The 15,179-nt window shown below is 38.5% G+C and overlaps 1 protein-coding gene across 1 annotated transcript; it reads right to left on the bottom strand.

Annotated features, from left to right (window-relative positions):
• Positions 1 to 5,968: 5,968 nt before the first annotated feature.
• On the bottom strand, positions 5,969 to 15,151 carry LOC139940826 (techylectin-5A-like). The gene is made up of 6 exons (XM_071937209.1): positions 14,825 to 15,151; positions 12,388 to 12,580; positions 11,354 to 11,496; positions 10,061 to 10,254; positions 9,000 to 9,073; positions 5,969 to 8,194 (listed from the first exon to the last, which is right to left on the bottom strand). Exons 1-6 carry the CDS (start codon positions 15,149 to 15,151, stop codon positions 7,935 to 7,937), a joined length of 1,191 nt encoding a protein of 396 aa, XP_071793310.1. The 3' UTR covers positions 5,969 to 7,934.
• Positions 15,152 to 15,179: the final 28 nt, after the last annotated feature.

The raw sequence follows: 15,179 nt of genomic DNA, 5'->3' as shown, positions 1-15,179 counted from the left end.
CGCCAGATATGGTCTTCGTTTCAATTTACTGGTACATTAATTTGATTGAGACTTTTCAGAAAAGGCCGAAAATGAACGATTTCCAGAAGCCCTTTTGACTAATTAAAAATGAGTTTTGAATCATTTCAAGTACATATGAATGAATTAAAGCTCGACACGTGTTACTCAAGTACACAACATTAATTAATTCGAGCCCACGGATGGATCTAAAACGTACACAAAAAAGTAATCAAAGCATTTCTTGTGTGAATTTCTTTGTTTTTTCATTGTATGTCCCTTAAGGATCTCTATATTGTACTCACTGTTATTAATATGATTCTGATTGTGCTGATTGTTCTGATTGCTCTATTTGTTGTGATTGTTCGAATTAATCTGATTGGTCTAACGTTCATGATTGTTCTTATTGTTCTGATTGTTCTGATTATTCTGATTATTCTGATTGTGCTGATTGTTGTGATTGCTCTATTTTTTGTGATTGGTCGAATTAATCTGATTGGTCTAACGTTCAGGATTGTTCTGATCATTCTGGTTAACCTGATCGTTCTGATTGTTCTAATTGTTCTGTTATTGTTCTGAATGATTTGATTGTTCTGATTATTCTGATTGTTCTAATTGTTGTAGTTGTTCTATATTTGTTCTGAATGATTTGATTGTTCTGATTGTTCTGATTGTTCTAATTATTCTGATTGTTCTGATTGTTCTAATTATTCTGATTGTTCTGATTGTTCTGATTGTTCTGATTGTTCTAATTGTTCTGATTGTTCTGATTGTTCTAATTATTCTGATTGTTCTGATTGTTCTGATTGTTCTGATTGTTCTAATTGTTCTGATTGTTCTTATTATTCTGATTGTTCTGATTGTTCTAATTATTCTGATTGTTCTGATTATTCTGATTATTCTGATTGTTCTGATCGGTCTGAATATTCTGTTTTTCTGTAATTCTGATTTGTCTGCATGCTTTAGACATGCTTTAACTCAGTTCTGCCTGTTCTTGTACGTTTGCTTCATGGAGGTCTGTTAAATACGTATCGCATTAAACCCATTAAGAGTCAGTTCAGGTAAATAATTGACATAGTTGCTCACGGTCAAAAAATGAATTTTTTTTTAATACTTTGTTGGTGGAAGGGCCTTGGCTGCAAGTAAACAAAATTGCATTTTCAATTCTATATATAGCCCGTTGCCATGGTTACGGCTCATTTTGTTTTTTGGCCATTTTAGGCCGATTTGGGGGTTTGAAAAACTGGTTTTTGCAAAATCGACACTTTTACCCTATTTTTGGACCCCAGAATGTCAACTTGCCAGGGGTCTAAGAAAAAATTGTCCTTTCGGCTGCGATTAGGGCCAACATTGGTCTTTTCATATCTGGTGTCAAAAACTTGGGCAATTGTATCCTGTTGTGACAGTGCTGCCTCAAAACTAGAATTTTTTCCCCAAAACGTGAAAAATGCCTTTTTAAGGGTCTTTTCACATAATATCGACATACGTGTCCACGGAAAAAAAATTAGGAGTATTTTTCTTATACTTTGTGGATGGTAGGGACTTGGGGTCCAAATAAACAACATTTACATTTCAAATCATAATATAACACGTTGCCATGGTAACGGTTCATTTGTGTTTAGGCGACTTTTGTTTTTTTGTTAATATTTACAACTCCACCCCACCAAAAAACAAAAATATTTCATAAAACCTTTTACATCACTACAAAGTATTATCCTTGGCTTTACTTGAGAGAAAAAAATATTGCTATAAATTTCACCCTTGTGCTATTTTTAGAACGTGCATTAGAGTATGTTTTTAGAACTTGCAAAATCAACATTTTTACCATATTTTTTTCCCTCAAAATTTCATTTTTTCAGGGGTCTCAGAATATTTTCCTTTCGGTTTTGATCAGGGCCAAAATTTGTCTTTTTATTTCTGGTAAGAAAAACTTGGGCAAGTGTATCCTGATGTTAACAGTATTGTCTCAAAAATAGGCTTTTTTCCCCAAACAGAAAAATGCATTTTGAATTGTTTTTTTCTTCATATTGAATTTCTAACATTAAAAAGTAATAATTCTATCAATCTTGCAGCTTTTCCTAAGCACTAGTGGATTACCCAACATTGATCAGGAACTGTTGATGACCTTAATTTTAGAATTTGCCCGGCCCAGCCCCAATCATATTTCTTGACATTGCATAAAACAATGTTTTGTGAATAGCGCCTCTTTTTTGAAAGTGTTCCCTTTCGGTTGTTATTGGTGTTTTCATGTCTTCTGGGTAGAAACACTGTGTTTATTGTATCCTGTTGTGACTGATCATGCCTTAATTATAGTAGTTTTTCCAAAAACAATGCATGCTTGTTAAAAATCTGGCACTGTTTCCATGCCCTTTGAGTAATGAATACAAAGTTTTTATTTAAACATAATGGTATCCAACCAAACCATAACCAATGCTTTGCCACTGAGAGTTCTTGATTTGGCTACTTTACCTATTGTACAGGTATGATTCCCATTGCAAGTAGAGTGCGATGAGCATTCTTTACAAGTTGTCTTTAATACAGGGCCTACTCTCCTTGGTCTCTGCCTGCTACCAAATGTAAAACTTTTCATAGAGATAGAGATCATAAACAACATCTATACTGTCTGTGCTTGAGGCAGATGGTTTGGAGCATCCAATCATGTCCAACACAAATGTGGGAAATTAAAAAGCCCGCTTAAAAGTGTTGGAAAAGTTTGCCAAGATCTTATTAAAAACTATGATACTAACGATTTGCAAGATGAGCGTAAGAGATCATTTAAAAGGAACACGTTGCCTGGGATCGGTCAAGTTGGTCTTTGAAATGCGTTTGTAACCGTTTGTTATAAAATGCATGGTTAGAAAGATGTTTTTGAGTGATACTTGTGTGGATCATTATATTCTACTTTTAAAATATCTTTCTAATCATATGCATTTTGTAATAAACGTTTACAAACGCTTTTCAAAGACCAACTCGACCGATCCAAGGCAACGTGTTCCTTTAATGAAACAACATTGAAAGAAATTGTAAATACTTGCACCTGCTCAACAAAAATAAGTAAGATGCATCTGCAGAGACAAAAGTTTATTCAGGCTAGTTTGATTATTTTTTCCATTCACTATCTTACTAATTCATAATTATTATATATGTCTCTGAGAACGATCAACAAAAAACATTGTCAAACATTACCTGCTGAATTGTTTATCACGTTAAATAAACCAACTCTTTTATTGTTTGCAACAGTACAATTGAAAGGAACCCCACCATGGATGGGGGAACTGCTTACAGAAGGCCAAAGCAGGTGAATGACCATTTAGATACTTTGGATACAGTACTTGCTCACTTTTAGAGCCTCTTTGTTCTGATAGGGATGAAAATGTTTAGTTTGGTAGCGGGCAGGGGACCAAGAAGACTGTTATAAGGCCATGTATAGACAAGAAGAGTAAAGAATGCTCATCGCACTATTTCTCTTCTTGCAATGTGAATCATACCTGTACAACTAGGAAAAGTAGTCATGACAAAACAAGAACTCTCAGTGGCAAAGCATGGTTATAAACTTTTTATTTGTTACTTAAAGAGCATGGAAACAGTGCCATATTTTTTTAACAAGCATGCTCGTTTTTGTTTTTTATCAATTCAAACTAAGGGATAACTTCAAAATGCATTTTTATTGTTTTGGGAAAAATTACCATGTTTGAGGCAGAAGTGTCACAACAGGATACAATAAACCAAAGTGTTTCTCCCCAGCAGACATGGAAACCATAATGATAACCCAATCACAACCAAAAGGGAAATACTCTGCGAATCAATAACAAATTAAGACAGTACAAACTTTCTTGATGTGCAAGGGGAATTAAAAAATGTGACTTTCAAAAAAAAAAGCGCTGTTCACAAAACTTTTTTTTTTTTTTTTATGCAATGTCAAGAAATATGATTGGGCCGGGGCCGGGGTGGGGCCGGGGCCTCAAATTCTAAGATTTAGGTCATCAACAAGTCCTGATCAATGTTTGGTAATGCACTAAGCCTACAGAGTTCTTATGAAAAGCTGCCAGATTGATGGAATTATTACTAACTTCTTAATGTTATAAATTCAAAATGAAGCAAATATTTCAAAATGCATTTCTCTATGTTTTCGGGGAAATAGGTCTATTTTTGAGACAGTTCTGTTACATCAGGATACAATTGCCCGAGTTTTTCTTGCCAGAAATAAAAAGAAAAAATTTTGGCCCTGATCAAAACCGAAAGGAGACCCCTGAAAAAATGAAATTTTGAGGGAAAAAAATATGGTAAAAATGTTGATTTTGCAAGTTCTAAAAACATACTCTAATGCACGTTCTAAAAATAGCACAAGGGTGAAATTTATAGAAATATTTTTTTGTCTCAAGTAAAACCAAGGATGATAATTTTTAGCGATGGAAAAGGTTTTATGAAATATTTTTGTTTTTTGGTGGGGTGGAGTTGTAAATATTAACAAAAAAAAACGGTTTTTCAGACCCCAAAATCGGCCTAAAGTGGCCTAAACACAAATGAACTGTTACCATGGCAACGTGTTTTATTATGATTTGAAATGTAAATGTTGTTTATTTGGACCCCAAGTCCCTACCATCCACAAAGTATAAGAAAAGAATTCCTTTTTTTTACCGTGGACACATATGTCGATATTATGTGAAAAGACCCTTAAAAAGGCATTTTTCACGTTTTGGGGAAAAAAGTCTAGTTTTGAGGCAGGACTGTCAAAACAGGATACAATTGCCCAAGTTTTTGACACCATATATGGCAAGACCAAATTTGGCCCTAATCACAGCCGAAAGGAAAATGTTCTGAGACCTCTGGCAAGTTGACATTTTGGGGTCCAAAAATAGGGTAAAAATGTCGATTTTGCAAGTTCTAAAAACATACTGTAATGCATGATGCAAAAATAGCACAAGGGTGATATTTAAAGCAATAATTTTTTTTCTCAAGGAAGGCCAAGGATGATACTTTGTAGTGATATAAAAGGTTTTTTGAAATAATGTTGCATTTTGGTGGGGTGGAGTAGTAAATATGAGCTAAAAACCAGTTTTTCAGACCCCAAAATCGGCCTAAAATGGCCAAAAAACAAAATGAGCCGTAAACATGGCAACGGGCTATATATAAAATTGAAAATGCAATTTTGTTAACTTGCACCCCAAGGCCCTTCCACCCACAAAGTATAAAAAAAATTCATTTTTTGACCGTGAGCAACTATGTCAATTGTTTACCTGAACTGACTCTTAATTGGTTTCCAGGGCTACTCCTACACTGTTTTGTTGCTTCGCAAGCGAATTTGGTACCATCAGAAGGTAGTGTTATTCAATAACGAACATATAGCGTTTGTCTTCCATTACCGTTATGCAGCAGTGTAAGTCACAGGCTAGCAAGGCTGGCGTCAGGCTTGTACTGTTATACATCACTCTGGAGGTTGACTTCACCAATCGATGCGAAGTGGCGACTTGGTAATAAACTGGTCAAGGCTATGGGATTATTGCCTCAGATGGATAAAGAGTATTAGGACAGAGGCCAGAGCCCAGAGCTATGAGCTGCTATAATATTAGTACAGCTGCTGTAATATATATACAGTGCCGTTTCGTCATTATTATTTTAATACTTAACCACAAAGGGTATTGCAATTGACACGATTGTCATAACAGACACGTTCATATTACACACTGTTGACTTTGCCAAAGAGAGAATTTACTCATTTTTATAAATAAAATTAAACCGACTTCTTGTTTTTATATATGTATATATTGTTTTTAGTAGTTCAAAGGGATGAGAAAATTCGGTTTATTTCAAGTTAATATTAACTTTATGAAAGACAGCAACAAATATTCTAGGAATTTCTTTTTTTTTAATTGATAAACCATAGCCGGATCAACCCCTTAAATCTTATCATAAAATCGATTAGAAACATAATTCATACCAAACTAAACATAAATTATCATGTGAGGCCCCAAATAGCAAGCAAACAAACAAACAAACAAACAAACAAACAAACAAACAAACAAACAAACAAACAAACAAACAAACAAACAAACAGGCAGGCAGGCAGGCAGGCAGACAGGCAGACAGACAGACAGACAGACAGACAGACAGACAGACAAACAAAAAATTAAAAAAACAAACAAACAAACAAACAAACAAACAAACATCAAACAAGGAGGCACCTAAACAAAAAGCAGCCTGATTAATATCACATTGTGGCCCAAACCAATGGAAACGACTAGTCTTCGCATCAAGTCACCACCTCACGTTGCCTTTGTGCAATACCTCGCTGGGAAAATAAACCTTGGTGTGCACGACAATTTTATCTTTGACATCTTGTTGATCCTGAATTGTCTCACCCGTATTAAGAAACTTTTTTTTTGCGTCACCTAGTAATAATATTGTGAATTCCCTAAAACTACCGGAGAGCTGTAAGACAGTGTTGTAGTCAAGACCGGTACACCCGTGTCCAAGGTCTAGACCAAGACCAGCATGTCAAAGTGGATGACCTACAACACTGATATAAGACAATTTGTTTGTTTATACAATATACATATTTATAAATAAACAGGGCCCAATTTCATGGCTCCGCTTACCGTAAGCACAGAATCGGCGCTTACGGGAGCATTTTACGCTTACATGGGTAGCTCAGATATTCGGCGCTTGCACGTGAGCGGGGAATTGTGATCGTAAGCGCATACATTGGGCCCTGGGGTCGATTTCACAAAGAGTTAGGACTAGTCCTAACTTAGGACTAGTTCTAGGAGATATACAAATTGCATGGATAGTCCTAAGTAAGAATGAGCAACTGGTCCTAACTCGAGATAAGACTAGTCCTAACTCTTTGTGAAATCCACCCCTGATCTATACCTCATGAATCCGCACTGAACAAATTTGCTCTTTATAAATCTAGAGTTTTGTTTCCCATTTGGTATACAAAGCCCAAACCAATCAGAAGCGACTGGGGTCAGCGGGTCAGCATACAATAACTAACTATGCACACTGCCTGGGAAAACAGCAATCATCCATTTTGGGTTTCGTTTATAAAACGTTTTTGGGTATGATGCAATCTCTTCTCTTTCATTCACACAACCTTTTGTTGATCCTTTATTCCCTTTTATAAACTTATTAAAAAAACTGACCCACTTACAATGTTCGTCTGAATTGATTTCTTACTTTTTGGGTATTTTCCTGTAACCCTTCCATAACAAAATGGACACAACTAGAGAAAGTCCGCGTTTTGATTGGTTAATCGTTCTGCACTTTGCGTACTTTTGAATAACGCACGTTTCATAACCTATGAATCATTCATAAAACGCTAGACTTGTGGACAAGTCGTTAAATGTCTGTCGCGGTGATAGCGTTCCGACTCTCCCCTCGATTCCCGCGGTATTCTACTACTGCTTTCACGACTACATGGGGAGTAGAAGTCGGCAACCAGTAGGTCGCGCGAGAGCAGTGATCTCGCAATAGCACCGCCACAACTCGACTATCTCACCGCGTGGGACCATTAACGACTTGTCCACAAGTCTAATAAAACGCAAACCCGCAACTAAACTCGCGCGCATGTTCCAACCAGTTATACGAGCTTTGTTTTGTACTTTAGGTTTTTTCTTTAAACAGTTTGTCTTTTGTCCTCGCTATTCAATGGGTGTTTGTAAGCTGTTTATATTTTAATGACTACATTGTCTCAATTTTCCATTCAAAATATGCCTTTAATAAACCACATAACAATTTAAAATAATAACAACAACAAGTTTGTCTGACGGCAGACAAACTGACTAGTTTATAATGAAGTCTCAAGTTAAATTTTAACGAGTGTGTATTGTTCTTGCCTCGTTGTTGTCTTAACCGATGGAAAATTAATCTTGTCTTGCAACAGACTACCTGAAAGGGTATGTAGTCTCAAATCAATCAATTTTATGTTTATGGTCTGTTTAGCCGGCACTTAGTGGCTTTATTTTCATTTCTACTTCCATTAAGGAGACGGACTCCCCAGGCCATGTCTTCCACACCATGCCACGACCGGGTGAAATATTGGCAGATGTTCGTGGACCATTCAGGTTAGACGTATGGCAGGAGTTGTACCACCAAGCTCCCTGGTACACCTCGGCACAGTTGGTTCCGATGGCGTTGTCGTTGTCCTTGTCGTGGGTTGTCCATTGCATTCCATTGTGAGTTGCTATCAGTGAATCACCTACGAAAGAATGCCACATAAAATCATTGTTTTAAGGTTGGGATTCTACAGACGCATATAATAGTCTTTGTAAAGATTGCGATAGAAATAGAGAATCACTGGTAAACGTACTTGAGTAATTTGTCTTCTGTTTTGTTTTAGTGGTATTAAACAAAATCACAACAATAAATGGAAATAACAACACAGCAGCGTGACGTTTTAATAAATTAACAGTTGTAAAGGCTAGTTTATTTATCTAATTTTATTTTACAACTTGTTTCTGGGATGCGATTTGTAAGTGATATTTCAATTCAATTCAATTCAATTCAATTCAATTCAATTGTTTTATTGTCACACATATATTATATACAGTGAAATTCACTTCGGCTTGCGAGTCTAAATGTATTCAAATTACAAAAATACAGAAAACCCTTAAACCACATAGGCATACAATAACGAACAAATAAACAGTATGCGCACATTATGCAGAGAGACGATTACAGTAAAAAAAAATGCAAACCCCCGAAAACAAATTAAAAAGTATTAATCATTAAGTAACCTTATTACACTGGAATCAAAACTTTTAGGGGTTGTAATCTTTTAGAAACAGAAACAAATACCAGAACAGGACTAAAATCGTTGACATTTCGTTTTATGACGGCTTTCTACCGATGAGCTACGGTAGCTTTCTTGCCCTAATATCGGTGATCACCTATCTTTCTTCGTCGTGCACTTGGAGTCCATACTTCCTTCTTGTAACTACTATATTATTATAGCCAGAGTTTACACCCAAGTTTAAGATAGAATATGAGCTGTGAAACATTACCTCCAGTTCCAGTAAAGCCACTAACCGTCAGTCGATAGTTGTCCGCCTCGTTGTTCACCCGAAACTCACTGTATCTACAAGACAACAACAAAAAACGATTTCGCTTGGGTCGTTCTTATCTATTCAATTACGGGGAAATATTATTTGGTTATAACCCTAACACCGATGTATGTGGAGCATTGTATACTCAAGGGGGGGGGGGATATTCATTCCGCCCAATTCAAATTCAACTCTTCAGTGCCTAACGTGCACATAATGTGTGTACACTTTTATTTTGTTCTCTTATTCCCTGATACTTTATCCGATTTGTTTTTTTAAATGTGCATTAAGAATGCCTGTTGACTTTAGTGAGTAATATGAATATAACAACATAAATATTATAACATTAAACTTGCGGGTACAATCATGTATTGACTCTCTTCTTAAAGGCAGTGGACACTATTGGTAATTGTCAAAGACTAGCCTTCACAGTTGGTGTATCTCAACATATGCATAAAATAACAAACCTGTGAAAATTTGAGCTCAATCGGTCATCGAAGTTGCGAGATAATAATGAAAGAAAAAACACCCTTGTCACACGAAGTTGTGTGCGTTTAGATGGTTGATTTCAAGACCTCAAGTTCTAAACTTGAGGTCTCGAAATCAAATTCGTGGAAAATTACTTCTTTCTCGAAAACTATGTCACTTCAGAGGGAGCCGTTTCTCACAATGTTTTATACCATCAACCTCTCCCCATTACTCGTCACCAAGAAAGGTTTTATGCTAATAATTACCAATAGTGTCCACTGCCTTTGAGACATGTTGGCTCTGAAACGTAGAGGGCCAATACTCCCTCAAGAAGAGGTTCAATGTTCAGTACATGGTTGTACCCGTTATTGTACTATTCGTGTGTAGTTCATTTGTATCTACTAAATAATAGTTAGAATTCAATATTGTTTTGTTCGTTTCTCTTCGATGCTTTCGGCAAAACAAGTCTGTACAATTTAAATTAGATAAACAGAAAACACTGACGAGACAAAGTCTTGCTGCCACCAATAGCTGCAAGTAAAATATCCACCTACTTGGCAAATTTGACGTCACCATACCAGTCCACCAGTGGAATACGCAACTGGTAGTCGTCTTGATTTGTCAAGAGGTAAATGAGATCCAATCCTAGCCAGAAATCGGAATCATTGTCATCAATGATACCAAAGCCCATCTTGTAAGACGCCCAGTTGCGATAGAAGTCGACAGCGTTGACCCGCCTCTGTATCGTCTGTGGATGAGCATAGGGGGACACAGATTCCAATGAAAAAATGTCAAAGAAAATCATTTGGTCGTAAATCTTTTGTAAATCTGTTTTATATCAGCCACGCGAGCAGGCTTATAAAAGGCACTCAAATTATCACCTACACCCAACCCTTCTGTTCTAATCTTGTTTTCTTCTTTCTTTCTCTCTGTGTCTCTTTCTTTCTTTAGTTATGTCTGTGGAGTTGTTGTGGGGGGGGACAGACATTTGCCAAGCGTATGTCCCAGCACAGACGGGGTTGTGTAGACTCCGCCTCTTAACGAACCTAAACACCTCAAACTACTCCTTCAACAACGAGGACAATGTTATCTTGGATAGAGAGGCAAGGTGTTTCGAAAGAGGAGTGAAAGAGGAGATCTACACAAAGAGAGAGAGAGAGGGATTCGGACCATCACTAAACTGCAGCAATAAGAAGATCCCTCGGCGTCTGCACGGTTCGGTGACCCTAAAACGGGTCACCAACCATTTGCCGCCTAAAGATCAGTCGACCGGATAGGACGTGAAAGTGTCGTCAGTTTAGAAATAGTAAGTCAAGTTATATTATTTACATTTTTCAACACTGAGTCCCGGTGTTAACACACATCGGTGGTTATGGGTAAAAACAAATGCATAATTATTTGCATATTTCCTCTTTACGTCGTGTCCTAGCGGTATAAGAGCACCGAACTCAAGCTCTGTTTTTTCCTTCTGTACAGCAGAGTCGTGGGTTCGAGCCACAGCGTGAAACCTGTGTCCTTAAGCAAGACGCTTTGTGATGATTCGTCCTTCGGGTAGGACGTAAATCCGTCGGTCCCGTATGCTGTGTAACGCACGTAAAAAAAAACAGTGCACTTATTGACACTATAGAGGGGGTTCGCCCGGTGTTCCTGGTTTGAAAGGCAGCATTTTGCGCCACGGCACCCCGTAAACCTTTGTATGGTGCTAATGGAGTAGATCTCAAACGTAGTCCCACATCTTGCAGTATTAGCACCTTGATCGTCACTGAGTGACAGATAGAGCAATATATAAGAAGCCACTATTAAAATTATTATTAGAAAGAGTCGTTTCTGTTATTAAAACCACTTACCGTCCACCCACCTCCACCAAACTGCATGTCACAATATACTCTAGTCCCACCAGGTGCTGCCCCCTTGATGTAGATGGTATAGAGACCACTGTTATAGAATCCATCACTGTAATAGCCCCAACAATCTCTGGGACCAGGCTGGGCTGAAGGTCCAAAAGTTAGAGAAAAAGTGAGAAATAAAGCACAAATTATTTTAACACGTTTATTTAAATAATAGTATATTCATAAATACCTCAGACAGTTTCGCTATTCCTATTGGTGGAGAGCGCGTCACGTGGGTGTGTATAAACCGTTGTTTATGACCGGTAAAAAGTGTTAATTCATGGGCGTGACACGCGACCTTGCACTGTTCTTATAAGACAGTTTCTTCATTCCTATTGGTCGAAAACAACGGCTGAAACAGTTGTGCCACATCACGCGATACACGCGACGCGCACAGCATTCCCTTATAAGGAGTTGTTTACCCGAGGGCGGCGGAGGGCTTTACCATTTCATAGCTGGAGGGGTGTTGTGTTGAAAGAAATCATTTGACAATTATAGCTTTTGCATTTATTTTACTTTTTGACCAAAAAGTGATGATGTTTTTGACCGAAAAGGTATTTATGAATGGGAATCAAAGTGTGTTGAATCGGTTTTCAACTAGTGGTTTAAACCCGCCGAGGCCTGTTCTTGATAATTTACCTCGACTTCGTCTCGGTAAAGTTATCAAGAACCAGGCCTCGTTGGGATTAAACCACTAGTTGAAACCTCTTCACCACACATTGATTCCCTTAGTAATAATATAGATAGGTTACTTTCTCTGACGAGTCAAGTGACAGCACATTCGCAGAATACTGCTGCAAGGAATTGCAGCAACAGAAGTGTTTATTTATTGCAAAATCAATGCCCAATTGAAGAATATGATTCAAACATATCTCTTGCAGCGTTTATTCTGGTCAAGTTGTAAACAGCTAGCTGAACATATTCCGCTAACGAAAACGACCACAAAATTTTGGAGGGAGTTGGGGTGGGGGGGGGTTGGAGTGCACTCCTACCTGTTGTTTTGAATGCAGTTGTCGGCAGTTTTGTTGTCTGCATGGTTGTCGACATGTCAGTTGTTGACGGTTGTTTGGTTGTTTGTAACGCGGTCGTTGACGGTGTTTCCGTTGTCGGCGCTTGAGTTGTCGGTTGCCCTGTTGTTGTAGGTGCTGTTGTTGACGGCATGTCCGTTGATAGATCTTGTGTGGTCTGACATGGTGATTGTCAGTTAAAAAGAAAGTCTACTTTAATCCCTTTTTACGTGAAAAAAATTCATGCTTTAACAATTTTTAGCGGTCCATGCGGCGAAACATGGACCTGAAGTGTTCGCAATGAAAAACAAAGCCAGAACTGCACGGGGCCGAAGCCACACAAAGGAAGCCAGCCGTTCAAAACTACCCTCGACAGCAATCGCCCTTTTAAACGAATAAATACAGAATAACATAATTATTGCTCTTTTGCTACAAACACGTCTGCACATTTTTAGTTCCTTTAAGATTGAAATACTCTTTTGTAGAGCCATAAATTTCGGACTTTTTTGAGAAATTGGTTCCCACAAACACTCCTCCCATCGTCTCACCGACTCCTTGCTAGTAGTTCGTTGAACTGTGCCGTCTAATATTATCATACACCCACCATCCACAAGAGCTATGACAAGAACACTCATCCGAGTTTGTTATTGTTGTTGTTTTTTAATATTGCGGCATTTCGTTTCACAATGGTGTTAGGTGTGTAAAATGTAGCCTTTTAACTAAAAATAATATTACTTTGTTTTAAAACAAAACCTTCGAGTAGGTACTCTTCAAGTTGAGTGAAAAGAAGGAAAAGGCCAAAAATGGGAGGTAAATCTCCACATGAATAGCAGCGTAGGCATGACCAATGGGAGACTTTAGGAAGCTAGGTGGCAGCAGACTTACCAGGTAAATGTCGATTGTGTACGTTGTTCTGAGCAATGGAGTTTACCTGCTCAGTCTGCTGCCACCAAGCGTCCCAAAAGTCTCCCATCAAGCCTGTTACGTGCACTCTCGTCTTAACGTTCGAGTGGCAACTTTTTGTCTCGTGTGTATGTGGTTTTGAATGTACAAACAATTTACCTGCTCCGATTTGATTTGCTTATACGATAAGAAATCAAGCAAGAGAAAATTGTCTGTTTCGCAGGGCCAAATACTATGCCGAATAATGGCGCTATTCTTAAACCTCGAACCAATGGGTGCATTCGATTAGCTTCCCTGGGTCGACCCCGATGTGGCGGTTTTTTTTTTTTTTTCAAGACGAACGTGGGCACACAATTACCCCACGTTCGTCCTGGAAAAGTCGCCTATTTTATTTTCCAGTACGAACGTGTGCAAATGTGTACCCATGCTCCACCTGGAAAAAAAACAGACGCATCATCACGTAAGCCTTCTCGTCGTGACGTCAGTGCACCTCGGGTCAGCCCCAAGTGACCCTATCCACAAGTGGGGCTCTGTACATGCATGCAGTGATAGTAGATTAGTGTTTTGTTACAGTAAGGCCTGTCCTATATGATCTTTACAAAGTTTGAAATTTAAAAGAGCACACAAACATAAGCAACCGGTTTAACTCCGACAATCGCGGCAAAAATGCTTGGACCACGTGAACCTAGACATACTCCCGATACCACCCCCACACCCCCCCCCCCGATTCCCGTTCCCCCGCCTCACCCTAGTAGTGGTGAGCAATGAGAGCCGACATTGAACATGGGGCAGCAGGGCGTTGGCCCAATGCGATTTTACTAGGATTTTATCCTCTGCTGGCGTTATTCTTCCAATGATTCTATTCGTAAGTGTGTTAAAAATTAGTTTTAGTATAAAAAAAAAACATTGAATGTGACGGGCAAAGACATAGCTGTGAACTTGTTGGTACTTGATTGTTAGTAATATTTAATAGTAATGTTTTTAGTTTATATAGCGCTTTTCCATTCCCGAACGGGTGTCTAAAAGCGCTTCAAATTATTACCCCTGGTCACTGGGCCTTAATTAACTCCTTAAACCATCTCAGCTCCCTGGGGAGTATACAGCCTCGTGCAACAAATGTGCTACTCGGTTAAATCAATCACAAGAGCCATCTCTGCCCTCACAGGTGCCAATTTACCCCTGGGTGGAGAGAAGCAATATTAGTTTAGTGTCTTGCTCAGGGACACAAGTGTCACGACCAGGAATCGAACCCACACTCTGCTGAACAGAATCAGCAGAGCTTGAATTCGGTGCTCTTAACCGCTCGGCCACGACACCCCAAAAACTACCCGAAAACTACAATGGACCCGAGGTAAAAGGGTGCGACATGGTCCACTGTGACGTCACGAAAACGACTGATTGTCAACAATTAAATTACAAATCCATTCAGTTATGTAGTTCTTTCAATTTAGCCAAATTACTAAAGAATCAATGGTTGTCATTGAAAAGATTGAAGAAGAATTTTGTCTAAAAATATTACCTTCGAAGTAATTTCGTAGTAAGACCATCCATCATTCGTAATGACATCCGATGGGTGGTCAGTCTTGCTGCCGTCATAAAGCTCACATTCACCGGTTAGCTGGCTGTAACTCACGGCCACACATTGGGGTTCACGGAGGCAGTTGGCCAAGCATCTTGACGCAGATCTGACTCGTTGTAGACTCAGTAGTAGATGGTTCTTGAGAGCAATGTTAGATACCGAGGGTTTAGAGAAATCTGCAGACTGCGAAACTGTTTCACAGCACGCTAAGGTAGCCAAGAAAACACATAGTGCGACATAAGCACATGGCCGCAACTCTCTGCCCATGATATTAGTTAAGTATAAATTTAAAATA

The sequence above is a fragment of the Asterias amurensis genome, chromosome 8 (genome assembly GCF_032118995.1).
Source record: "Asterias amurensis chromosome 8, ASM3211899v1".
In the NCBI taxonomy this organism is placed as follows: domain Eukaryota; kingdom Metazoa; phylum Echinodermata; class Asteroidea; order Forcipulatida; family Asteriidae; genus Asterias; species Asterias amurensis.
This window is presented reverse-complemented; position numbering and strand designations above follow the sequence as displayed.

Bases quoted from the DNA above. Each gene is read 5' to 3' on its own strand.
- LOC139940826 (XM_071937209.1), bottom strand. From the start codon at position 15,151: ATGGGCAGAGAGTTGCGGCCATGTGCTTATGTCGCACTATGTGTTTTC. The intron at 10,255-11,353 runs GTAAGTGGTTTT...GCTCATCCACAG, and splicing joins TTGGTGGAGGTGGGTGGACG to ACGATACAGAGGCGGGTCAA. The intron at 9,074-10,060 runs GTAGGTGGATAT...GTTGTCTTGTAG, and splicing joins GGTGACGTCAAATTTGCCAA to ATACAGTGAGTTTCGGGTGA.